Here is a 27,418-nt window from a genome sequence, read left to right on the forward strand (position 1 = left end):
TTTTTAAATAAACACAATGTAAATTAATATATTACTTGAACTTCAGTTTGCCATGTCAATTTTTTTGTGTAGCAATGTTAGTAAACAAACTCTGTTCACTTCTAGAACAAGCAAGAAATAATTACTGTTGTGGTCCAGCAGGCAAATGATAAAACCTTGAGTTTTTAAATACAATCAACAAAATTAGTGTTTTTCTGCTGATTTAGATTTAATTTTAAAATTTTATTTCTTTATAAAAGAAAGCTGGTAGGTATTTGGAGTTACTTGTCACTAACACAATTTTTATAGGTTAGGTCCTGAAGGAGGAAATTCATCCTTGCATAAAGGAATGCACCACTTACTTAAACCTGTAGGCAGAGCTTTAATAGTGCATACAGCTTAGGGCAATCCAGTAGTTCAAGTTAATTTTAACTAACGTGATTAGTAACTCAGTAATAATGAATTTTGAAGAAAAAGTGCAGTATTGGCTCCATACTCCAAGATACTGGAAATGCTGTATCAATCTTCATGAAATAAATGCCCTCAGAAAGGCATCTGCAGGACCTGCCACTGTACAGCACTAAAGTTTCTTTCAGGATTTCAATTAAAAAGACTGGTGTCCACGGCGGGGGGAGGGGGAGGGGGCAAATGCTTCAGAAGATTCATGTACAGACCTGGAAGTGACCTAAGGCAGGGGAAAATAATAACCGTATAAAGGCTTCTGGAACTGAAACTGAATGATTATGCAAGTTAAACATAAGAAAAACTTAGCAAAACCTTTTTTACCAAAAAGGTATTACTTAGGGTCTCTCTCTTGCTACAAAAGCCGCCTTTGGGGAAGGGAGGAGAAAGTTGTGATGAATCCTGAGTTAATTGTTATGAATGAGGCCACGTCCCCGGAGTTGGTAAAACAGAGAGAGATGATTTTACTGAGGTTTCTCTGTCTGGAGCCTCTCAAGACCCGGAGCAGGTACTCAGCTGCAGAGGGCGGCTCTGGCCCAGCAGGCCAGCTGTTATTGCTCTGCGTTTCGGGTCGCCTCCCCGACCTCGGACACCTTTGACTTGGCTGGTTGGGTTAATCCACCTCCTGGGTCCCTTTCCTAGGTGGGGTCATCCTGTAATTTTTTGGTGCACCAGATTTGATCCCTTTAAATTCTACTTTCCTTTATTTTAATGTGACCCTCACGTGATCTTTGAATTTCATCTTTATTAGATCTTACTTGAAACTTGAAATACTCTCTTTTTATAGCTCTTACAGGAAGACTATCGGTTGTTAAGTTTTACTTTTATCTAGTTCCCATAGCTGGTTGGCGTTAGAGTTGATTTGTACACCCCAGTAACTACAAGGTAACTGGTTATACTGGGGATTGGTTGGGGGAGGGGGGAAGGGATGTTTTGCCTCAGGTCTCGCTCCAGTATTAACACAGTTACCTTGGGGACTACGAGTTTAATTATTAGAAGCAAATGCCTGTAAGGACTAGGTAAAATAATTAACAAAAGACATGCAACACTCCTAGCGTATATTCCTCTCCGAGGAGGGCGGGAGAGGGGAGGTGCTAACGGCGCCATAGCCCGGGCCGGAAGAGGCCGCGTTTCCGCCCTTGCCCGCGGGACTCCATGTCCCAGCGTGCCCCACGCGGTTCCCATGGCGACGGGGAGCCGGGCCCCAGCGCCGAGCAGCGATGCCCGCGGGCAGGTAACGGGGCGCCCGCCGAGGGGGCCGGCAGCCTGCCCGGCTCCCCCGGCCCCGCTGGGGCGGGCGGGGCTGCTAGAGGAGGGAGGGAGGTGTAAAGGGGCCATTTCGGCCGTTGCTCCTGGTGGCGACCCCGAGGACCGGGAGGGGGGGGGGGCTGCGCGGCCCCGAGAGACCCCCGCTCGCCGCCGCCCGCCGCGGCGGAGCCCCAGGAGGTGCCGCGGCCGCAAGGGGAGGCCCCAGGGCCCCGCAGTAGCTTGCCGGGACACCGCGGGCTCCTCCGGGCAGGCCCCCGGGTCCCATGGGGCGGCCTGCTCCGCCCGGGCCGGCGCCGCGTGCGGGAGCCTGAAAGCGGCGGCGGTGGCGCGTCGGCTTTCACGGCGCGGTGAGACTCCTGCGTCGTTAGGAAACCTGGTAACGGTATCGAAAACACACTCAGAACAAAGCCACCTCTCGCGTAGCTGGTGCTTACTCTGCCTGCTCCTCGAGGGGTTATATAAGCGATTTTATTTAACACGGTTCTGTTAAAAAAAAAAAAATACTCTGACAAGCAGAAGTAATGTGATGTGATGAGGAAAAAAAACCCCACAATACTCTTCATTTATCCGTTTAGATCTTTTCAGGAAACGTCTTGGGTTAACTATTTTTCTCTAATGACATCTTGTTTTTCCATCTAGTGATACTTTATGGGATATTGCTATAGCTGAAGTGGAGAAAAGAGAAAACGCTGAAGGCGATGACGAGGGTGTGGAAATTTCGGAGAAATCAGTATTATTTATGGGAAACAAAAATGGGGTAATGCTCAATACTCTATGTGCTTTCTTTGAATGCAGTTTGTGTCACGGAAAATACCTCAAAAGCATCTGCTTCCCTTAATTCTCAGTACAGACAAAATACTGTATGCTCTGATTCTGCAGAGAGTTGGTATTCGTAGGCAGAACACCTGGATGTTGTTACAGTTCAGAAGCTCAAGTTTGTGCTTTGGAGAGCCAAAGCTCCAATCCCTCTGATCAATGATGTGCTAGTTCTCAGGGATTTGGCTTCAGTGTTTTTTGTAAAAGCAGCAGCCAGGAATAATACTGCACTCCAGTTCTTTGACACGTCACCAAATTTCCCCTTTCAAAGGTTTAATTGGTAACGAGCTAGGTTAGGTGCATGGATACCGGTTGTATTGTAAATAGAAGCCCTGGCATCCTACTGAGAATTGTGTCTGTATTTATACAACACAAATTTGAAAATGCAGTATAAGTGATTGCAGGCACATGGTCACATGTGCCCAAGGTTACATTGTCCCATAAGCTACATCATTAGTAATTTCTTATTTTTTTCTATTAGCATTTATTTGAAATGTAGATAAGGAAATATGTACCTTTTTCTCTAAGTGATTCATATTTTTAAGAATATAATTTTTATTTTAGAGGGACTGATATATGTACAACCTCTGATCTGCAATTTTAAAAGTAATTTTTAAAGAGAAAGTACAAGGACTTCAGGTTTACATGAAATTCATTTATTTTTGAGGTAGGAAAGGAAACAGGAGGGAAACTGTGCAAGTTCTAGCCCCTTTAAGTGACATTGTCCTTAGTGTCTGAATTTCAGCAGTGTAAAGACCTTTTTTATTGGTATGTTTATGTGTATTTCAGTCATTCTTTTTATTTCTATCTAATCAATAATAATTTAAGCAAAACTAGTGGAAACCAATCATTAGATCAGCATATTATTAACAATTAAAAATGGTTGAACAGTTTAACAGAGTTGGTCAGGTTGATCACTGATATCTAGTTTTACATACACTGTTACTATATTTGTCATCTCCACTAGTTTATAATTATAATAATGGTAGTGTAACTGTGTTCTGACAGAAAGCTGGCAGTTAAGTTTCCACTAATAAGGCTATAAACAACTAAATAAGTTTACACTTTTCAGACACTTTATTACTAGAACGTTAGAACAACGAGTTGCATTTAACTCTACAACTTTTATGCTTTAATGATATTATAGTAGCGTTCTTTGTTTTTAATTTCCAGGGAAAAACTACTATAATACTGAGGTGCCTTGACAGGTATGCTTTAAATTTTTTTATGTGTTTTTCAACTGAATACTCAAATGCTGATCATCATAAAGAGTGTTATGAGAAACAGCCGCCAGTAAAAGAGAATTGTTTAAAATATTGGTAACAAGTAGACTTAGCCTTGTAATCTATGCAACTATTTGCCAGGGTTTGATAATGGTATTTAAGCATTTACATTCTTATATTATTAAAGCCAATTGGATAATCTTTGCAGGATTTTACATAAATAATTATATTGGGTGATCATTCATAATACGTGTGTACATATGTTTTCTGTGACCCTTTGATCAGATATGGATAAACTTATTTCCCTTCGTTACCACCTGTCACCTGACCCCTTCAGTCTTCCTCTCCAATACGAGAGATATCAAATGGCCATCATTTCACATTGGTGCTGCTTCTTCTCCTGTCTTTAGCAACATCTAATGAACTGAGACCTGTTGTCTTAACATGTCTTAAAATGCACTCTCTATATTGCTGTTGCCAAGCCAAATTCTGTACTGACTGATGAATGGAATTTAGTAACGGTAGAACTAACTTTTATTAGTTCTAAACATTTTTAGGAGCTCTTGACAAAATAAAATCACTTTTCATTGGATAGGGAAGAGAGTCCAAAACCAACATTAGCCTTGGAATATACTTTTGGAAGAAGAGCAAGGAGACACAATAGAGTGAGTACCCAGAAGGTTAAGTGTAATATATCTGTATAGTCCTTTTTTTTCTTTTTCTTTTTTTTTTTAGTAAACTCTAGCAGTTTTTTAGCCTACTGATTTATTTGTGAGACAAATGGGATCTTTTGAATTTCATTTTAGAAAAATTAGCTAGCTTAATTTTGTATTTTAATGTTTTTAGTATGTTTTTCTTTTTCACTAAAATGCATTAGATCAGACCAAAGTATAACACAAAGCAATCAGTTTCATTTATAAACACTACCTTGTTTGTAGCATCTGAGTGCTTTTATTCTCCTATTGTAAAATAAAACATAGTCTTGTTTTGGATGCAGGTGTTCAACTTTGTCTTTAAAATGTAAAATGAGTATAAACCAATGAAGATACTTTACAACCAGATTTATGAGAGAAATAGTCATCTTAGTGGATGTTAAATCATAATTAAATTTTGGGTTTAAGTGCTAGTATTGCTAACTTCTGCACTGCAGATTATGTTAATAGAAATATTGAACCAATTCCCATCACTGCACAACACTGCCCAGCAATAACAACTATTGCTGTTTTATTACTGAAGCAGGTGATGGAAAATCTGACTCTGTCTGAAAGATTAAAAATCATTTATAACTTGTCCCAGACACTAAAAGGGAAGATAAGTTGCACTACTTTTCCAGTTGCAAACTTCTCAAAATGCCTTAGTCTGATACTTTCTCTTGAGTAGCAATAAACAAAAACAAATCACGCTGCTTTTTGGCTTTTTTATTTTAAAGTAGTCATTTACCAAGGTAGTCACAAGCTTGCCAGGAGTCTTTCATAACTGTTATATGGGATTTCTTGAACACGTTTTTTTTTTCTTTTGATATTNAACTAATGAAATAATATAGTTCTGAGACACTTGCATGTAAAAGCCAATTTTACCAGCATCAAGATCTTCTCTTGGTGTTGCATGGAAATGCACATTTCTAATGCAAAGAAACTCTTTTGCAGCCTAAAGATATAGCTCATTTTTGGGAACTAGGTGGTGGAACCTCATTAGTGGAACTGATTCGAATACCAATCACTAGCAGCAACGTAAAGTAAGTGCTTAATATTAAAATACTGACGTTAATCTCAGTCTTCATTCAAACAAAAGTAAATCTCTAGACCTTTCATTGTGGGAAATTTTCAAAACACAAGATAAAACATTTGTGAATTTTCCTAAAAATCATGATAATACCACTGATACTCTACTTTGACCTTCCTTTTCCTGATTCTCTCCTAATAAGCCAAATTCTTAGCGATCCCCAAACACAAGAGAAAGCAGTACCATGAAGGAAGTGGGTTGGCTTTAAGTAGATGGTACAAGAGATACAGAAAAAGAGAAGAATTGGTCTCTTTTTATGGTCAGTGGAAGAGCAGAAAAAGCAGCTTGGGGGCATATCAGAGAGAAAATCTGGCTTCCCACTTCTGTGTACAGTCTCTCTGTGGGGAGTTTTTTCAGGTTGGAGGACAAGACAAAGACTGTAAGGAGAAAATACTTGTGGATTTTGGGAAGAAGTTGAGTGGCCAACTGATGAAAAGAAGATCATACAAGAGAAGAGATATGATGTTTCTGAGACTAAAACTATTAAAACAATTTGCAGAGAAAAGGAAAGTGAATTAAGAGAAAATAAAGAGAATGTAGGGAGAATAATCCAGAAAAGAGTAATGGTATCATGGGAAGAAGAAAGTAGATGCTGTTTGCATAAAGAAAAGAGGTGATGGGGAGGACATTGTGTTTTCTTTTTAGTTAGGGGAAAAAAGAGTTGAAGGGGGGAACAGGATGAAAAAAAAACACATTCTACATTTATATTCTGATGCATTGCTTTATTTCTTTGGTAGTGAGCTTTAATTTCTGTAGAAAATAATGGGAAGACTGCTGTTTTTATCACCTACATTTGCTACTGTATTGGCTACAGAGATAATGTCATTATTTAATGAGACAATAATACATATGGAAAAAAGAAACGCTTCTTGTTGCCAGAATTGCTTGGTGAGTTGGAGGGAAAAATCAACTAGTGTTGTTCAGCCATTGTCTGAATGAACTTAACTGAGCTCCAGCTCCAAATGATTTTAACAGAGTTCCAGCTCCATCAGTCTTCTCCCCCCTTTTTACTGATAAGGAATATTGTGATATGGATGATATTAAAGAACAATGTTGCTATCCCATCACAGAACTTTAAGACCATCTGTGTTTGTAAGGCAATATTTTAACATACCATGCAAAAATACTACCATTTCAGTAAAGTTTTTCTCACTGATTTTCTCATCTGCCTGTAGTCAAGGAATTTGCTTATTTAAAAGTTCCATGAACTACATCTAGTTTCACCAAGAGACTTTTTAATAGATTTTTTTTTTTCATTGCATTCTAAAGTGAAATTGGACATTTATTTTGCTTTGTAGTGTTTCTGATATCACTCTACTTCAGAATCTACCTTTCTAAACTCAGGGTGGAACATGAAAGAATCATTGCAGCCAGTCAGTTTGCTGCATTTGCAATGTTCTGCTTCACAGTTGCATTTTAGTGTTGTTGGAACTTTGTGGGTTGTTTGTTTGTTTGTTTGTTTGTTTTTTGGGGGGGGGATGAGGGGGAGAAGAGTTTATACATAAGAGTCTCCTGTCATGGTCCACCTCGAAAAGCCTGGTAGCTGGTATGAATGTTTTAAGTACTCGGACTTCTTCCCTTCCTGATCTGTCTTTCAGAAGACTTTCTCATAAACTTATTTGAGGTTCCAACTAACTGGTACAGCAATCCATGGCACAGAATAATGCCCCATACCAGCTTTTTCTATTTCATATTACAAAAGAATAACCAAAGTATAGAACTTTATGATATGTACATGGTTAGGAAAGATCCTGACATTTGCTAACATTGCTTCAACTGGGAGGGATACATGGTATTATTAGAGTGAAGTGAGAGAGGAGGAAGGAGCTAGATGGGCTCAGGACATTTGTAAATTTAACTGCTTTGAAACAAAATCTCCAGAAATTAAGTTTGGTACATATGTATGTATGTGTGTATATATATTTATAAGCAATCCCCCAAAACTTTATGATGGGAAGTTGCCAAAGTGAAGTTCTGAACAACAGACAATGAATAGGTTTCCTCAGAGCTCAGAGTATCATTAAAAGCTGTCTCCCTTTGCTGTTATATTTAATTCTATCTTAGCACTTGTATTTCAGAGCTTTTGCTTTCGGCATTTGTAGTAAAGGTATGGCTGTATACAAAAATGCTAATTGTCTTATGTGCTAAAGATTTTACCAAATAATGCCTTTTCTTTTTAATAGGGCATTTGCTATAGTTCTTGTATTGGATCTGTCCAAACCTGACGAACTCTGGACTACTATGGAGAGTCTTCTGCAGGTCACCAGGAACCATGTGAACAAAATTCTAACCAAACTGGGAAAGACAAATCCTGAAGTAGCTACTGAAATTAAACAGAGGATGTGGAACAATCTACAGAAGGATCATCCAGTAAGTTACTTCTAATATTTTCTCCAGATGTCATAGGCCTTTATACAGTTAAAGATAATGCGTTTGAAAATTGTAAACAACTCTTTTAGATTTTTATGCATGACTGAAAATCCATTTAATGTAGATGAACCTGTTCACTGGAAAATTATAGCAATTTAATAAAAATTCAATAAGAGCAGAAACAAGGAAAGAAGGTTTCTTATATCTTTTTGTTAGATATCTAATGTGATTGTTATGGCATGTTACACCAATCAAAAGAAATAGTTTCAGAGTAGCAGTTTGCTTTTTTCCCCCCTCATCTTTTTTTAAATGAAGATGAAAACTAGAATGTACAAAAGTCATCTAGCAAGAGACTATCTGAAGGTACAAATTTAAGCAAAGAATATAGTTATAACAGCCATCAACATGACTATATACTTTGCATTTATTTAAATGTCTATCACAAACTCAATGCCTTTTGATAATCTGACAACTAATTAAATTATAAAGTTTCAGAAATGTTAACATCAGTTCTTTAAACATAATTGCTAACAAAATCTCTGGAAAAGCTAAACTAGGTTATGCCAATAGAAATGAAAAGGCATTGTGCTTTAAACCTCTACAAATGTTGTGTATATATAATGCATAAATAGGTATTCATCAGTTTAAAGACTTGGAACATAAATCTAGTTACTGTAACTTCTATAAAATGCTTCAATACTGCAAATGCTCATATAGCTTAAAAATTGAAAAGTAACTTCATATTTTTAAGAAAGCAACATATGCAACGCTCAACAGATTTAGAGTATAGGATTCCAGTTCTGCTGGATTATGATTTTGTTTTTTTACTTTTAGAGAAGCTAGCTCACAAAAAGAAGAGGCCTTCAAACACACATGGACACAAATCATGACCACAATATCAGGATTACATACTGGGCTTTCAGTATCTGAAAATCACAAACTTCTTTCAATAAGTTTAAAAAAAAAACAAAAAAAACTATTAATTGTTAAGAAGAAAAGGCTTTTTATACTTGCCCTGTAGGGGACATAATTATACGTTCTGAACTAGCATTTCTATTCAACCTTCATTATGGTAAACAGAAGGGAGAGCAAAAACAATATTATGTTACTACTGAGTTCTCTTTAAAATTTCATCATTGTTCGAGGAAAAAAATAATGTCCCTTTTGTAGGAGGAAATACTGTCTTTTATAGTCAAAAAAGTAACTGACAGTTTAAGGAAATTTTTATCTGTCTCTTTGTAGCTAAAGATATTTTTATGATTAACAGGAATTGATGAGGTTCAGAGAGGTTTTTTTAATGACTGGATGTATTCCATTATACTGCATAAGGAATTTTTGGCTATGATGGTAAAGCGTAAATATATCAAGGGCAGACTTGCACCTAAAGTATTTTGTAATCAAAAGTTGAAAGGTCAGATGAATAGAGGTCAGTATGCCTGTCTTAATGTTTCTGATGTTTTTCTGAATTAATTTTTTCTTAGTTAAGAAACTAGCTCTTCCCCTGTTTTTTTTCCAGTTCTATACCCTCAATTTTAAGTGAAGATAATATTGCTGAAAAGTCTTGCTTTGGCAGTGTATGAATGAAACCATTATTTTTCCTCTCAAAGTACCGGTTTTTCAGTATTTGTAGCTTCTTGCCAATATGCTGACAGTCATTTAACTTGTATGTGAAGTAACCAGCTTTAGGAGAGAACAGTTAGGTCAACCTCCATTACAACATAGATCTTTTCCACTCTGCTGCAATGAAGGGAGCTTCACTAAATTGTTATGTGAGCACCTGATCACTAGAGCTGACATGAGGGTATAGTTTAATGTCATGTGGATATCTGGAAAACCTGCCAGATAACTTGAGAATTATTGTAATGTATTTATTAAAATTTATGGCTGAAGTTAAATACTTAACGGTTAAATCTACATCCTAGAGCTATTGAATTAAAGTTATGTATCTAATTTAAGGTTTTGAAAAAATAAGCCTTGTCCTCTGTGAATTAATCTTAGAGCCTTTCCTTTAACTGTCACAATCTTCTACACTTTTCTTACACTGCTTAACTGTAATATATTTGTTTAATAGGATTATGAGTTAGTTGACCCTTTTCCATTACCTCTCGTGATAATTGGAAGCAAATATGATATTTTTCATGTAAGTAATATTTTATATTTATAATGAGAAGATTCCTGGTAAAGATTCTACAATATAATAAAATCTTGGTAACATAACGGTAATCATTTGACCAAAAATATGACTAGTCAGCCTTCTACCACAAAAAATCTTTCCATCCAATGGCATATGCTGTCAGCTGACAGCATTTAGTAGCTTTAGTCTTTTTAGTAGCTGCAGACCAAGGAGGGAAGCAAGGAGACCTCGTGTTGATCCCTTTCTTTTATAATGAGAGAAATCCAACTCCATCTGTCCCTTCTGACTGCAGCCRTATCTGTACGGCAATGAACAATGGGCATCTCAGGTCAGCTGGTCACAGTTTTTGGTGGTTGTGGCAGCAAGAACAGCAAACTATTATTTCATTCTCAAATTTGCTTTCTTTAAAGTACTTATTTCACCATTTTTTACAGACCAGTGAGTAATTGCACCTTTTAGGGGCATGGTTGGGGAAAAGGAAGAGATACCAGGGAGTAGTACTGCTGGATTCCTGCTCGGTATTTTAAAAATCCAAACAAATGTGTACTTAATTTTCAAGTAGCATGTGATCATGAGAAACTAGAAGAGCATGTTTGATTTTTAGCTGCCTTGCTGGCAGCTTGTGCTTCTCTAGATGACAACATAGTGCTTTGATGCTAGGCCAACTYTTTGAGTTACTTAATTTGTATTAGTAAGGTACTGGGCATTCTTTCATACAGGGCTTTATGCTGAGCCATGAGCCCTTTAAAAATCAGTAACTCATGTAATAAACAGGATAAAAGCCTCATTCCWTTGGCATCTGTGGACAGAATCTTCTGGGCTTCATTGGGACCAGGTTTTCATCCACTTTATCCAGGGAAGGCCATCTATATGATCTTATTTTAAAGAAATATTGATKAAAAGATATTTTGATGCACCTTTCATATCTTGCAAGTATTACAATTTAGAAAGCATATAGCCAAAGGTTTACTGAAAGTCAAATATTTTGACAAAAAGAAAAAAACAAAACCTTATTCTAGTAGGAAGTATTTCTACTTCTAAAAATTTAAAACAAAAGGGAATAGAAACTAATTGGAAATTGAATACACATTCCCAATTAAGAAACTTTTTCTGCAATAATATACTGCCTGAATTAGGCTGCCTCTGTAAAAAAGAAACAAAGGGAAATTGTGACATTTCTTTTCAATCAGAGTAGGCTGTTACTGATTCTATCTTAAGATATAATTATGCTGACAGCTGAACGCCTCGTATATTGTAACCTGAGTGCATTGCAGTTTAGATTTAAAAAAAAATTGAAAAGTTCTGACTGTAATATCTTGGGTTTTGTTTCTTACACGTACGTTCCAATATCAACTTTTTCAGGAGTTTGACTCTGAAGTGAGGAAAATAATAAGCAAGACGCTTCGATTTGTTTCACATTATTATGGAGCATCATTAGTGGTGTGTATATTCACTTTTTAACTAAGGAAAGGAAAAGATGAGCAATGTTTATGCTATGAAATAATATTTTGAAAAACAGAAATATAAAACTCCTAGAGAAAATAGGATGTAATTGGTCTTACAGTAGCTCTGTCCATGACCTAAGTTCTCAAATGGGTTGCAGGTGCTGGCAGGAGATGGATGAATATGCCCTAAGAATAAGCAAACTACATAATTTCCCAGTACCGGGAAAAAACTAAATGAAAATGGTTACCTGTTAGTCAGCTCAGTTCCCTAATTTACTTCACTGCACAGCTGGACAAAAGTTTTTACTGCTACAAGAAAGCAGGACAGGAAAAAGTGATTATCCTAGATAGAAGTAGAGACCTGACCCATTTGGTAGCAGTATGAACTTATGTCTAGTGATCAGACTTCTGTAGATTTAAAATCATGGATCAAAGGACACATCTTCCCAGCACTTGAAGTATACTCACCTGAAGCTTCACCGTAAGGCCAGATATCTTGCAGTTTTAAGAGGACTTAAGCTGACAGATTTTTATTCTGCTTTATGGCATGTGAATTCCTCTTTTGTTCCTTGAGAATACAATCGTACTGATCTTTAAAAATGTATTTAAACATTATTTTAATAAAAAATGAAAAACTAGGAGCTTAATACTCCTCTTTGGATACTAAATGCTGATTCCCATTAATATGAGTGGGAGAAGCTTCATTTCCTTCACTAGGGATCTAACTTGGTTCTCAAAGACATGAATTTGTTAAGATATGAAAGCCCTCAGAGTAATAAGTGTGCTGCTTCAGAAGATATTCTGGGAGCTCTTTTCTGAGAAATCCGTACCAATTCTGCCTCTGACTATCAAGCTACTTTTATGACGTGTAAACACTTTTATAGCTGTTCATTACATCTCTAAATGTTCATGGTATTCTGGATAATTTTTAATGTAGTTTAAAATCTTAATAACTCATTAGTCTCAAGCAAAAAATTTGTATCTGTTAATGTGCATACTTCAGAAGCTGTGAATCCATATATTAAAATTTAACTTCTTTCTTTAATGCCATTTTTAATCTGTCTTGATCTATATATTTAGTGACAAATACCCTCCCTTTCCAAAACATGAATGTGAGATTTTTATCCTAGTGAATCCAATGAACATACACTAAATTTATTGAGGTCAGGAACTAGCCAGGCTCTATTTGTAATCCTCTGTGCAGATGATATAACATGTAATATTTCTGTGATGGAAGATCATAATGTATATTTTATTTTCTGAATTCATTTAGTTTACCAGTAAATCTGAGGCTCTCCTGCTGAAAGCCCGTATTCTTATTAATAATTTGGCATTTGGCTTCGATAAAAGGTAATATAATTTTTGTCCTAGTATTAAATGACTTGCCCAGAGTTTAAAATTACTTAAATGTTTGGGTGATTAATTTTTTTTTTCCAAGAATAGCATCTCTGCAAAATTCTTTTTCATGCAATTTTACTCCTGCATCTTAGTTGCATGTCTCTCTGCACCGGGTAGCAATAACTCCTTGTTTTGATCCCAAAACTGACAGAGTAGAAACATGGTCGCCAATACAATTGAATAGGTTTTTATTTAGATATATTTTTGTGCAGAGCCCAATAACAGTTTTAGTCTTGTCTAGAATAATGTAATTTTTGTGTTGATTGCTAAATGTTCACTTGATTTTTTTTTTTTTTTTTTTCCTCCTCCCTCTCTATTTAGTAAGTCTGTTTCAGTGGATCATAGCAGACCTCTGTTTATACCAGCAGGCCTGGATTCGTTGAACCAAATAGGTTAGGACATTTCCTGTTCATTGTGTTTGTGTCTAAATTGATTATGAAAATTAGAAAAAAAATTTAAACAGATAAAAGATTAATTTAAATTTTAGCACATGATTTAACTGATGCTTATCAGCATCAGTTTTAACTGATTATTGAAGCAAATGGCTTAGAACGTTTAAAATGAAGATTCAGTATTTATATTATTGAGAATTACCTGTGCAGTTTTGTTAGGTAGTTTAATAAAGTATCAGTACTACTTCAAATAATAGGATATGGGCAAGCTTAGATCTTAAAATATAGTATGCAATAGTAACACAACCTGTTTTATGATAGGAGATCAGTGCTTTTTCAGGGCTCATAGCAGTTTGTCACTGAAGATAAAATATTAAATTAGACTTACAATTATCCAAATTTATTTGCTAATTCCTGTTGTTATGACAACATACTTGTATTATTTTGTGCTCTGCTGTAATCCTTAGGAGCACCACCTGCCTCTGATAGCGATATTGGAAAACTGCATGCAAATACACCTTTGGAACTGTGGAAAAAAGTATTTGAGAAAACATTTCCTCCCAAGGTAGGTATTTAAGTGTCTGATGCACAACTTCTTTTGTCTTAGAATTGTAGTGATATTACTACAACTTTTTGTCCTTCAAGTCCAGTGACTGGAATTTCAGTCTCTTGAAAAACCATTTAGCAGTTCTGTTTCTTGCAACCTCTTTAATTCATAAATTTAAAAAATATATATTTTTGTGTAGTAGTGTTTTGATTTTTGATTTCTAAATCTTAAGTCACCTTCCTACATTTAAAAATAAGAAAAGTATCGATGCTATAACCCTCTGTTTTTTCCAAAGTGATACCATTGCCTTTCATGATACTGAGAGAGAACCCATACTCAGGGTTTTTTGAAACTTTATAAGGTGGCATGTGCCCTAATGCCTAAACCAGCTGCCAGTGATGTTTCAAGAGGAGAGCTCTTCCTGGCTGCAGCAAGCTGCTGATCCTTATTCTCCTAGGGCATGAGGCTTTGAATCAGGCTAGAGTTTCTTGCCAAAATCTGTAATTTTGCTGTGGGAACTCAATGATGGGAAGTGTTTGGATTAGCAAGGTAATGAGAATCACTTGGCACCTCCAAAGTGATAAATCTTGCACATACTTCAGAAATTTCTGGTCCCAAGAGGTAAAAACCCAGATATTCCTTTTGAATGAAAGTAATTGCTGTTGTTAGTAAATCAAAATTCTTTTCTCTTTGACTTGAGCAAAAACAACTTGGCATTTTTTCCTTCTATACTAGACTGTCTCAGAGTTCTTTATCCATGTCCATTTCCTGCCTTACAGCTTGTCTGGGCAGACAAGAAAATCAGTTAGGGCTATGAAACTGTGCCTAGTATTACATTGTGCAAACTAGGCTTTTTCTAGTTTTAAGTCTATGGATCTCCAGTCTCTAATGTGGGAAAGGGTTTTAGTGCGCCTTTTCCTACTCACTTGCCTGTTATATAGTAAAGCCTACAAATTATTTCTAGTGATTTGTGACCAGAATAAATCATCACCAAAATGCCATTTGCARTACAGTGTGCCGTAAGATGATAAAGACTAAACTTTACTTTTCAAAAACTATATTTTTTCATGTAACTTTTGCTCATAACCTTTTAAAAATATAAATATAGTCTCCAAAATCCCCCCAAAAGAGCTGGTAGTAACTTTTAGACTTGGGTTTTGAGTTGGACAATGTGTATACATTACTGGAGAGCCTTCAGTACTCTTAACCATAGAAACAGGTACATTAATTATTTAAACTGAATTTTTCAAGTACGTCACAGAGCTTGGTTCTGACCGTAATTTTAACACTATTCTAGTTATTCAGGTCTGTAGTTGTATCTAACTGCCAGAAAATGACAGATTCGTCATCTGACTTCTTTAGCTAATTATTTCTGGCAACTAGGATGGTTGCTTATATCTTTGTGCTGTGATACCATAGAACCTCAGCAGATGCAGTGTCAAGTTAGGCACCATTCCCTGTCCTTTTCTGCAGTAGTCCTTATGCCCTGTTATGGGAAGGTAGGGACATAAAAAAAGCCAGCTCAATTTTTGCTGCAGATATTTGCATGTGAAAACTGAGAGCAGGACTTATGGATGAGGAACATTCCTAAAGAATAAGATAACTCCGAGTAACAGTCCCTTACTCGGAAAAGGGAGGCATTTTGTCCATTAAAGTGCACAGCTTACACAGACATTTTTATATATGTCTGAATCTTGCAAGCTGCCTCAGTGGTGTTCTTTGGAAATCATTCACAGAGCAACTAGGTCTTCCTCGAAAAGGTCTGTAGGAGTATTTGGAAAGAAAGTACCAAACTAATTTAAAGATTTGCCAAGTAGATTCTTCCATATTGGTTCCAAAACATGCTTCAAATTTCAAGTTGGTTTTGTGCATTGGGAATTTCTTTTCCATCTGTTGGTCTAATCAGAATTATAATTCTGCTTTATTTTATTCCATAATTTGTATGATTGACTTCTTGCTACTTTCTGTTTGTTACGAGTAACAAGAATTGTGCAGCACAATGTAAACAATTCTTACATGATAATTTTCCTTTCTATTAGCATATTTTCTTCTTTGGAATTAAATTTATGGCTGCCTCAAGGTTAGTAAATGTAATTTCAGATACTTGGCAAAAAGATAATAATCGGTCCTTGAAGTATTTCTCAGATATTGAAGTAATACTTCTGGTGGCCTGAACTGAAGTATAATCTTGAGCATTAAAGCCTCTAGTAGGAGCAACACTTGACTATGTCCAAACGTCATGAGCTGGAAAGAATATTTTCTTTTTGAGGAGAGAAGCTGCTAATAACTACCAAATAAGAATTTTTTTTTCCTTTAAGATCTAACTGCATTATTACTTTCTCATTGTTTACCAATCCAAGATAATATATTGTATTTTTTGTCTAATCTGTGTCCAATATTAAAACTCTTCCATAAATGCAGGGTTTTAATATTTCTGTATTATAAGCAAAATGCTTCCATTAGACTCTACCGCATGTCATCATCTTGTTGAAGAAATAGAAGTTTAAATTTATGATTTGTGTTTTTTCATTTTTATTTTAGGGTTCCTGTGATTTACAATATACCAGGGACCCTGCACAGGATTTACAATATGCTGAGTACGAAGTTGATGTCATGAGAGCTCAGAAAAAACAGGTATGTCGTTGTTCTCCAATTGCTGTTCAGTCTGTTATTCCAGAACCAGTACCGTTGCTGGAATAATTGTAGGGTATACCTGTAGCACCCTTTTTGCCTTTGAATAACTTAAATTCAAGAATTTATTGAACTTTGGATTTGGGGGTTTTTTTGTTTTTTGTTTTTTTTCTGATTGGTAAACATTTGGCAGGAGGAACATTGTTAGACATGAAAGTTTTGGTTCTGTGGTTTCTTTAGAAATGAAGGATTTGAATTTTCCCTCTAGCTCTGTTCAAGGATTATTTCACTAAAGTAATCTCATCATCCATACTGAAGCAAGCTGTGAAGGCTTCTTGACAGAATTTTCTCCCTTTCTCCCCCTTGTATTTATTTGGGAGTTGGTTAGCAGTAAGTCTAGGGAATAGTATCAAAGTTTGGGGTGGGAGTGTTTATGCTTCTTCTCCCCCCCCCCCACCCCTTCAAAATTTTTGTTTAAATTGGAGTTTATGAAAGGTACTGAGATGATAATCTTGCTGACTAAAGTTTGCGGTTTATGGACGTTTTATTTTTAAAATACAGTGAACAGAATTGATCCACACAGTGGTATTTGACTTAACCCCTGAATTCTGGGAAGTGCCTTTAGAGGAGAAAGGGTCATTTAATTTTTCGTATTCATTTCATAGTGCTTCTGAATTTGCCAAAATGTTTGTGGTGAACTAATTTTATAGAAGAATTCCATGGAGAACTAGACTGGGGTTAGAATGCATTAATAATGTAAAAGAATAAAGCAATTACATGAATCTCTCGCGGTCCTTGAGCTTGCATATTGCCTGTAATATCCTGTTAATGTAGTCATCAGTTTTAAATGTCTGTTATATCAAGAGCAGTATTAGAAATCATTAAAGTGCTCCCATTTATAAAGCACATTGGTTTTGGAATTTATAATGTAATCTCATACTCACTATACCTGTTTGTTGTTATTAGATAATATTTACATCTTGCAAAACAGGATACTGGTGTTGATTAAATCATATAGAGAATTACTAATTTTCTGTTTTTAAACAAAAGAGGCAGGCTTTTAGAACACTAATCTGTTCAAGGGCATTGGAAACCAGTGTAGCTTCTTTTAGTTGGGCTATCGCAAGTAATCTGGGCTTTAAAGAGAAAATTACTTTTGTTATCTGCCACTATTTTCTAAACTTCTTTATCCTGAAGTTCAGTTATTACAAGATTATTTGCATATTATTAAAATGTTTTATACTCTTAGAATTTCATTCAATTTGGAATGAGCTAAGATAACTACACATCTGTAAGAAAAGAATTCTGTAGTTAGTGATTCTTGAAATGTCTTTGGATTTCCCATAATTATGTGAAAAGGGTACAAAAATCCTATTTTTAAGAGCAAGGTTTTAAGTGCATGATAAGTCTAACCTTTGTAGAGTCCCATATGCTATCTGTTGTTTAGGAGGAACAGTCTATTAAAATGTTTAATATGCAACATGTTGCTAACGAATTCATGGGACATAATGCAAAGTGAAAGTTACATATAATGAAGGTGCCTATTGTAAAAACATTTAAGTACATGTTATCATTCTCTCGGTTRCTTCAGTTTAATTAATATGCCACGTTGGACTCTAGGTGATAACCAGTTTGCTCATTTATTTCAAAGATAAGTTTTAAAGGAAAAATATATACAAAATCCTAGCAATAGGACACAAAATATAGCATCTGTCAGTATGTTTGATACTAGAATACCTAATGAAGTGTTAGTCTTGATCAGGACCGCTAAATAATACTGTAATAAATGTGTAGATGGCTAAGACAATGCAAAGTTTCATAAAATTAGGGCTGTTTCTCTCTTGCCTCCCTCTTCTGTAGAGCCTTTCAGTGTCCTGGCATTTAGTATAGCCAGTCTCAGAATGGATCCTTGTACTTTGAATAATATTCTTATTTCCAGGGACTTCCAAGTTTGTATACTTGTTTGAAGGGTTTGTCTGCAGCTAGCATTTGTAGAGAAATAATGTGTCTTTTCAGGGTTAGCTAAGATTATTTGTAACACAAAATCAGCTTAGAGAAGGAAACACTTCAACAAAATAAAAGGTTAAGTTCTTGAGTATAAAGTTAGAGAATAGCCAAAAAAGAAGAGTACAGGAGAAAGAAAATACCTGGCATAGTCTCATGTACAAGCTGTCAAGATTTATCTGAGACACTTTCTGGGTGTGGAAGTTAGGGTCCAGCTCATCAGCCCTCTGCCACGAGACTGCTCTCTCTTAGATCAGATTATTTTGCCTCTTCAGTAGCTCAAACTATGAGACTACCACCCTATTCCCAAACTTTTTTTGCTCTGGAAAACTCTCTGAGGCTACCATTTCTTCACCATACCTTTGTTCAAGATAGAGCACCTATTTGTTTGTCAACTGTGTCTTTTCAGAATTCTTTTCATAGTTCTTATCCAACAAATCTACAACTTGTAGATTTATATCAATTATTGCTGTTGAAATTGTTTGCTGCTTTTTGGTTCTCCAGAGTTAATCTCAGCATATTAGTCTCATACGGCACCTGGGACCTTTTGGGAATTTACATTTTTAGTGTGTTTCTTAACTAGCACAGGCTCTCCCGACTGACTGGATTTCCTGATCTTCACTGGGCTTTCAAGATTCAAACAATACATTTATTTTACATATTCATTAAACCATAAACTTGTAGCTTGCTGTTGACACTTCATACAGCATACTAATAAAACAAGATGGTGAACTTGTCGTTAAATCACTTGGACCATTTCTCTCTATTCTCTTCTAATTTTTCAGCTTTTGATGCCTTAAGGTTGTCTGACATGGTAATTTAGTTACTTGTATCTTTACTGTCAGACTTGAATATTATTTGAGTCTCTGCAAATTTCACTTTAGGTAAACACATGAGTAAGAGTAAAAAATTTTAAAATAACATTGGCATTTAGAGCTGCACATGTACCACCTGCATCCATGAATACCTATGAGTGCATAAAAGTCTTGTTCCTCTCTTAGTTCCTTCTAAATGTTTCTGGCAGTGAGATGGCGCATGAGCGTCTGCTCTGTTTCCATTAGGAATACTCTGTACCACAAAGGTACACGCTCCAAATGTCTTTTGAAGGGTTTTTGTTTGTTTCAGGTCTTAGCTATCCTGTTATGTCTTCTACTACTAACTAATAGTCGAAACAGGTGCACGGACCTTTTTTGTTTGGACATTTGACTGCAGCTTCGTTCACTGAAGCAAATGATAAAGCTAACCTCGAGCTCAACGAATTAGATAACCTGTTCCAATAAGGTATTCAAGAAATCAGTGTCATGCAATGCCAGAGTTCGTACCAACAGGTCCTTGTCACACAAAAGTATTACATTAGGGATTGGTGCCAGTTTTAGCTGAAGCCTAGCACCATAGCGTATACTTCACTCTCCCCCCCCTCCACCACTAAAAAGTTGGCTAGATGCCTGGTGCAGCTTGCTGTTAGCTTGCAAGCAGAAATAGAAGCATATCATGAAGAACTGTGTTGTAAACTCTTGCACAGAAGGAGGAGAGATTTAAAAAAAAAAAGGGGGGTGGGGGGGACAAAAAGGACTTCTCAAATGGAATCAGCTATACTCCCAGTAAGGTTAAAAATATATCCTGTCACCAGTCCTTTCATCAGCCAAGCAAATGCCAAACGTCTATCTATCTGTAGGTTATGGTGCTGGTGGATATTCTTTGAGATTCTGACTTGAACACAGCTGCTGTCACTCACAAAATGTGTTTCTAGGATCCTCTCTTGAGGAAATGTACTCCTGTTTCCCAAGTCGCATATCCATGTCATTCTCAACTAGAAGTCAACCCACTGTCAGGTCTTCAACTGTCATTTGGACTCCATCAGCATCTGATTGTGATTGGGACTGGGCTGGCCAACAGCGTGAGAGCCAGCCATACCTGTACAGCGTACTTCTGTCATGAACATGCTACAGAACTTCAGGAGAGAGAACTTCATCACATTCAACAGCACAGAAGATATTCTGTCAATGACCTCTTTGGTCAGGTGATACTGGGCAGAGAAGAATGGCAGGCACCTTGGCATGGCTAAAAGAGGAGGAAAAGTCCCAGTCTTCCTAAATACCTTTTTCTCCACAATATGAAGTTTACACAGGCACCAAGAATAAGCTTTCTTGTTGTCACTTGACAGCATGCCCAAATGTGTCCAACGCTTTTTTTCTGAAGTTGCTTTTAAAGTTGTTTTAAAAGCAGCCTTAGAACATTATTATTACTAAACTCCGTACTGAAGTTTAGGTGCTTAAGATTTTTTTTTATGTACTTTTTCAGTACTTGTTTCTTTGACCCTGTTCCACAAGTATTCTCAGAGGTTGCTTTAGTGCTAGCTAAAACAGAGAAGAGAGGCTGTCTTCATTCTACATTCAAATCTTCTTTTACTAGTGCCCTAAAGTAAAAAGAAGGAAGAAATGCTCTAATTAGGGGAGAGGGGGGAGAAGGGAGAAGGAAATGGGAAGAAGGAATGGAAATTCAAAGTATTATAGGAGAGAACTGGTAGACACGAGCAGGAGGAGGAGGAATGGGAARCCTGAAACTTAAGTAAAATGAGTTTGGATAGAAGAAGAAGAGTTAGATAGGATGGATCTAGGGAATAGGGAAGGGAGGGACAGATAAAGGCTTTGTAGAGAGGTGGGTATGAATGTACTCTGAGACCTGGATCTGAATACAGACGAGTTGAGTCTCTGCTATAAATAAATATTGTAGTATCCACTGGAAGAGTTTGTGTCCCATGGCTGAATGTCTTACTCGACCTTTCTGCTAGTTAAAATCAACTCTCAGAGATCTTATGCCACAGTCTGAGAGCAAATTCGGTAAAAAACTGAATAAAAGGAAAGTTAGTCACCATGTCAGTCCCTCAGAATTGAGGAAATGCAACAATTAAGGCTTTTCCTGCAATCTTAATTTTTCCTCCTTGTTTGTAGACATTATGATATTGTCTTTAATTACATGATCATATACTATTTTCCTGATGTCTCATTCAATTGTTCAGTATTTCTTTTCATCATCTTTATTCTTTGTGTACTGTATTTCTCAACCTGCCATTCAGACACTTCAATGAACACAAAAGTATTAATTTTTTTCCCTGAGAATGTGTGGTAATGTTATCTTATCTGAGTGCCTCACAAACATCAGTTAAGAAGTCTTTCTTCCCAGTGTCTTTATAAGATTAGGTGTGATCTTCCCCATTTGACGGATGAAGAATTTACAGAAACACTGAAATACAGAAGCATTATTGTTTTAAAAAAAACAAAACAAAACAAAAAAAACTTACTTTATGCCAGTCAGAGACATCTAGGACCTGAGTTGCTAGCACACTAATAATATTTAAAGCACTCAAAGAATGTTTAAAGCATATTTAAACTGCAGTTTCTATAAATCTGATCTGAGTGCCCTGCACTTGGTACCCAGAAAACAAAGGGAGCATAGTGCTAGCTAACTGTGAACATCTTTGTGTATGTGGATGTATAATCTTTTATAGGAGTTTCTTGCAGTTTGAGGAAGGGATCACTTAGCTGATTGGGTAGTTACAGTATATTCCAGAATTCTGGGTCATGTTTATAGTATAGGACTTCAGAAGCAGGAAGGTATGTTTTTTTTCAAAAGGGTCTTTAAGGTAAAATTGAAAGACTTCTTTTTTCCATTACATTTCTGACGTACAGGGATTTATTTTACTTTTTATTTTACACTGAAACTAAAGAAATATACCTTCCTGACAATATTCCCCCCCCAAATGAATCACAGAATTTGTTAAAGATGATATTTTGTAGAGATTTCTTCCCATTTCATCCTCTTTTTTGCTTTCATTTACTATAGATTAAATGTAGTCTCACTCTGATATGTCTTCAAAATACTGTTTCTCATTTTGTTCTGTACTTCTTTGTGTAGTGGGAATGGCTAAATAATTTAAATATATGCTGTATTTTTGATACTTTGCACTTTTGTATTGTTTTGGACTGCCTTTATGTTGACTGACCTTCCAGCTAGCTAAAATTACAGCAAAAAAAATCTGCTAAATTATCTTCCTCTTTCTTGAGACAGCTTATTCAGATTTGAAAAAGCTATGATGAGGCTAATATTTTAGATAACACCTTTAGACATGACCCACAGCATTGTCTTCACATGTAAAAGTTCATTGTCTAGTTTCACCTCTTTCTGTAACCTTTAAAAAATTATTAGAATGGAAATTATTAGCTTAGCATAAATCAGAATACATGTGCTTCTTAAAACACTGCAATATGCTTTCTATTCCTAAAACTGTTGGCAAGTTTCCAACAGTTCAGTATGTTCCAAAATCATAATTACTTTATATTAATAATAAGGGAGTGAAAATATTGAGTAAAGACTACCTTACAGATGGAAAAGTTCAGTAGTACTGGAGTTGGATTTAATAATGCAACTTACTAGATTTAGATTGGACACAATATGTTCTATATTAGTCATCTGTGAATTACTTAACTGTAAAACTAGATTCCTGCTAGCATCATGAAGAATACGCACTAATCGAAAATCCTCTTATTACTTATAAACGTGTGGTGCTTTCTGAAAATTTTGCACTACTGAGGAAGCTGTTGAATTTACTTCCCACTGATTCCTGAAAGACAGAAAATTTAAAGGGTTTTTTAATCTACCCCATCCAGCAGAAAATCATACAACATTCAGGATCCTGCCAGTGTAGGCTTAATTAGGAGAACAAATAAAGCAAAGCTTCTCTGGAGGTTGTCGTAGTCCCAGAGGGTGCATACAGGCTAGGAACTGTGAAACAATAGGATCGGCAGGGGGGATTAACAGTTTGTCAGTTAATATCATATTCTCCTCAAAATAAATTATTTTAAAATATATATCCAGGATAGATTCCACAATTCCTAAATATTCATTTTATTTATTTTTACAAATTTTGCTTTTTTTTTAAATGGTGTATGTATTTACGTACATATGTGTGTGTGTATATATATATATATCAAAAAAAAGATATCTATTATTATTTTATACACACACACACACACACACACTTATATCATCAGAGAGAGAGAATTCCATATATTATTTCCATATAATTTGTAGGAGATGCTTTCTTTGTTGCTCTGTCCTTTATTTTCTTCTTCCTGCCTCTGTGCTCTGGATTGATAATTGATAGTGCCATTAACATAAAATCCATACCTGGCGAGTTTATTTTTGTCACTTCCGGTATTTGTATACCTATAGTGAAAGCTCCATTATTTTATTTAGTCCATTTTGTTAAAATCAAAATAACAATCATATAAAACACATGCCTAGTTTCCACTGGCTGTACTGCATTTATACTATTCCTCCTCTTTATCATTTTTTTCTCTGACTTTTCTTCATCATCCCAAGCTACTTCAATAGCTATGCAACTCCAATTACACAGATACAAAATTACAATTCCTGAAAGCTAGCTTTGCTTTTTCTTTTGGCAGAGAATTTTAATATATATTTTGTCTTTCTGTTTTGCTTTAGAATGAATTTCCAAAAGGGTGAATATTCTCCACCTTTTTGTTTTTCTTCTTAAAGCATGTCAGGGAGAGGAATTCTTATTAAAAAAAATTAAAAATATATTAAAACTTTATTTTTTAATTATATATAACACAGAAATAAGTATTACTTTCTTGGGGGGAAAAAAAATGCCAAGAAGATCCTTGACAATGGAGAATCTAATACTGCAGGGATTTGGTAAATCATAGTAGCACTGTATCAAAAGTATCTGAACTTGATGGGAACTTCCAGTATAATTCATTTTCTCTGTGTTGTAGTTAATAGATGGCTAATATGCTCACCTAATATAAGTAAGATATGAAGACTCTTTTTACATTGCAAACAGTCTTTGGTTAGGTCTAACAGTTACCTCATTACAGTATCACCTTCCTGCAAATATTGTGGAAGTCTTGTGTTTTTTTTTATGAATGTAAAGCAATCATAATGCTTTTTAAATCACTTATGCTGGAAAAAAATCTTCAGAAATAATTCCTGACTTTATACACCACCGCATAAAATTCAGATGAATTGATGAAACTGTTGTTTGCTAATGTTGCTATAACCTTTCATTATAGGCTTCAAAATTTCCAGTACAATTTTTGACTGACGCAAGGTCATTTGTCCACCTTGCTAGTATTCAGGTTGTGTCAAGTGCACTGTGGTGTAGATTGCCTCATCTTTCCTACCTAATTCACTTTATTTATACCTCCACAGTTCAAGCTTCTATTTGCTTTTAATAATCAGTACCTGTAGTTTTAAGGATGCGCTAATACTGTCTAGAAGATGCATTATTATAATTAGCACTTTTTTTTTTGCAGTTTCTTTTCACATGCAGGTGCAAACTTTTCAATCTACTAAATGGTGGCATCTGAGAGGATTTTTTTTTTTTTAACTACTAACTGAAAAACAAAAAAATTAAAGCACAGCATCACTTCTACTCATGCGTAACACATTTTTTGAAGAATCTAAAGCAGTAATGAATAATATTTCCATAAATATCCATTACCATAGGTTGAATAGATAGGGGTTGTTGATTCCTAAACAATCACTGCATTCCTCTTACTTGCATTTCTGCTTCCTGCTTTCTGGACAAGACTGTGAAAGCCAACCAAGACAAAATGCAGCTTTACCTTTTTTGGCCACAGATGTACCACTAAGAGAACACATGCAATATGTATGAAATGCATATTCCTGGTACATGCAGCCTTAGTTCTGAAGGGTTTTCTAAGGTCCACAGGTAGCTCTCCAAGTTACCACCACTGGTGATGTATAAGCTTTTATGGAAGTTCATTTTGGTCCTGTGCTAAAATAAAGTAGGCTTTGTTCTTACAGTTTCTTTTCATATTCCTAGGGAATTACCAATATGTTTTGCTTTTGAAAGGCCTTAACTTTGGCACTTGGAATATGAAACAGTGTTGTTTGTAGAGTAATGCTGGTTTCTGTTTTTAAAACATAGGTAATAATACACTTCTGTATCTTCACAGTCCTCCTATTATTTTCTCAAAAGTAAATATCTAAGAAAAAAAAACCACCAAAACTCTCTTCTATCCTAGAAAGCAAGTGTCTAGGCCAAAAAGTATAGTTTTCTATCTGAGAGCAAATGTGGCAAAATATTGTACTTACTTATTTTTTAGAAAATTATACTAAAAGTCATATAGACACTTTTCCTACAGTGAAAAATTTTTGCTTATGGTTTAAACGTTTAGGTGGCTACTGTATGTTTCTTATCACTGTCAGTCATGAGGATATTATTAGATTAATATGTGTCTATGTTTCTGTTTTAGGAACTTGACCAATATAAGAGAAATGCCTCTAAAACCTGGAAAGAAATGGATTTTGATCTTGACTGATGAACTGCTATAGTTGTCTTCAGTTTAACATGTACAAAACCATTTTTTTAAACATTACATGACCAGTTTAATTTGATGCAGTTAAAAATGTACAATATCAAACTACAAAATTAACAAAGTATTTGTTAAGCATTCCTGTTACTATTTTTATTAAAATACATCAGTTTATTAGTTCAGTCCAAATTAAAGTATATCTTGGTAGTGACACACAGTTAAAAAAAAAAAAAAGCGGGGGGAGAGGAGAATTCCAGATTTTTCAGAGATGGGTTTGAGTACATGAGGAAAAACTTCTTCACTGTGAGGGTGACAGAGCACTGGAACAGGTTGCCCAGAGAGGCTGTGGAGTCTCCTTCTCTGGAGATATTCAAAACGCGCCTGGATGCAATCCTGTGCAAYGTGCTCTAGGTGACCCTGCTTGAGCAGGGGGGTTGGACTAGATGATCTCCAGAGGTCCCTTCCAACCTCAGCGATTCTGTGTGAGTTTGAAGACTGGCATTAGTCATTCCTACCTATAATTTATAACAAATTATGTTATTCGGTTTTGAATGATTCTACTTTAAATATGTGTTTAAATGAAAACAAGTTTTCACAGCCAAAGAATGAAACTGCATACTTAAGTGTGCTAGGCATCTTTTCCCAGTTCCTTGCATATATAATTCAAAGGCAAAACTTAAGATTATATTTAAATATGATACTTTCACAAAAGCTGGCAGAATAAAATAAATTAAAATCAAGTTTGCCTGACTTTTCTAAACTTCAGAAGTTTTCTTTTGCTCAATTTCAGTATATACAGTTTAATACGGCAATTATATATTTCTTCCACTGTATAAAGGTTTAATAGTTTTGCATAGAATTGGAAAGAAGACATTTCTGTCAAATACACAAATGCTAGGAAAGTCATTCCAATCAATTTGACAGGTATTTGGTTAGTGATAGAAGTATAATTTATTCACATTTAGCCTAGACTATGAAATGTAGCCTTTTGTCTATGGACATCTTCCATACAATCTGCTGGACTGAGTCCTTTGCGACTAAGCAAGCCAAGAGCTGGATTACAGCTAGAGGTGTCTCCTGAGAGCTAAGACTTGTCATCGGAGTACATGTCCAAACAGTCACTTGGCAGACTAGATGGTAAGAATGTTCCCTGATGGAAAACTTGACATCAGCATGAAAATGGGAAAGACAAATGAATGTGATGTCTTTCCATCTCTTTAGAGTTGGTTGTTATTTTTAACATATTTGTTCGATGAAGGGTGTGGGGTTTTGTTTGTTGGGTTTGTTGTTGTTGTTTTCACATGTAACCTCTGTCTTGGAATAACATACAAAGATATCAGAATAAAATCTTGGCCTCCTAGTTAAGTGGAAAACTTGCATTGACTTCCTTGCAGTGAGGATTTCATGTTCTTTCTTAAAACTATCAAAGTAATTATATTATTATGGGATTTTAAGATGCACATGTACTTAACTCTATGCAGTAATCTGTAGCTACCTCTCTTTAATAAATAATTTGTTCACTGAACATGAAAATTAAGTTACAAAAGCTATGAATTCAGTGTCTGCTCTACTTTCATTTTTGAAAGTCACTTACATTTATTA

General features: G+C 35.7%; 1 protein-coding gene across 1 annotated transcript; it reads left to right on the forward strand.

Moving 5' to 3' along the window:
* The first annotated feature begins 1,633 nt into the window (after nt 1-1,633).
* On the forward strand, nt 1,634-26,074 carry DYNC2LI1 (dynein cytoplasmic 2 light intermediate chain 1). The gene is made up of 13 exons (XM_026072342.1): nt 1,634-1,675; nt 2,350-2,467; nt 3,700-3,734; nt 4,345-4,414; nt 5,396-5,484; nt 7,715-7,901; nt 9,973-10,041; nt 11,398-11,475; nt 12,754-12,830; nt 13,200-13,270; nt 13,738-13,835; nt 16,359-16,451; nt 25,757-26,074. Exons 1-13 carry the CDS (start codon nt 1,662-1,664, stop codon nt 25,820-25,822), a joined length of 1,065 nt encoding a protein of 354 aa, XP_025928127.1. The 5' UTR covers nt 1,634-1,661; the 3' UTR covers nt 25,823-26,074.
* Nucleotides 26,075-27,418: the final 1,344 nt, after the last annotated feature.

Source organism: Apteryx rowi, unplaced genomic scaffold (genome assembly GCF_003343035.1).
Source record: "Apteryx rowi isolate R43461 unplaced genomic scaffold, aptRow1 scaffold_34, whole genome shotgun sequence".
NCBI classification, from domain to species: Eukaryota; Metazoa; Chordata; class Aves; order Apterygiformes; family Apterygidae; genus Apteryx; species Apteryx rowi.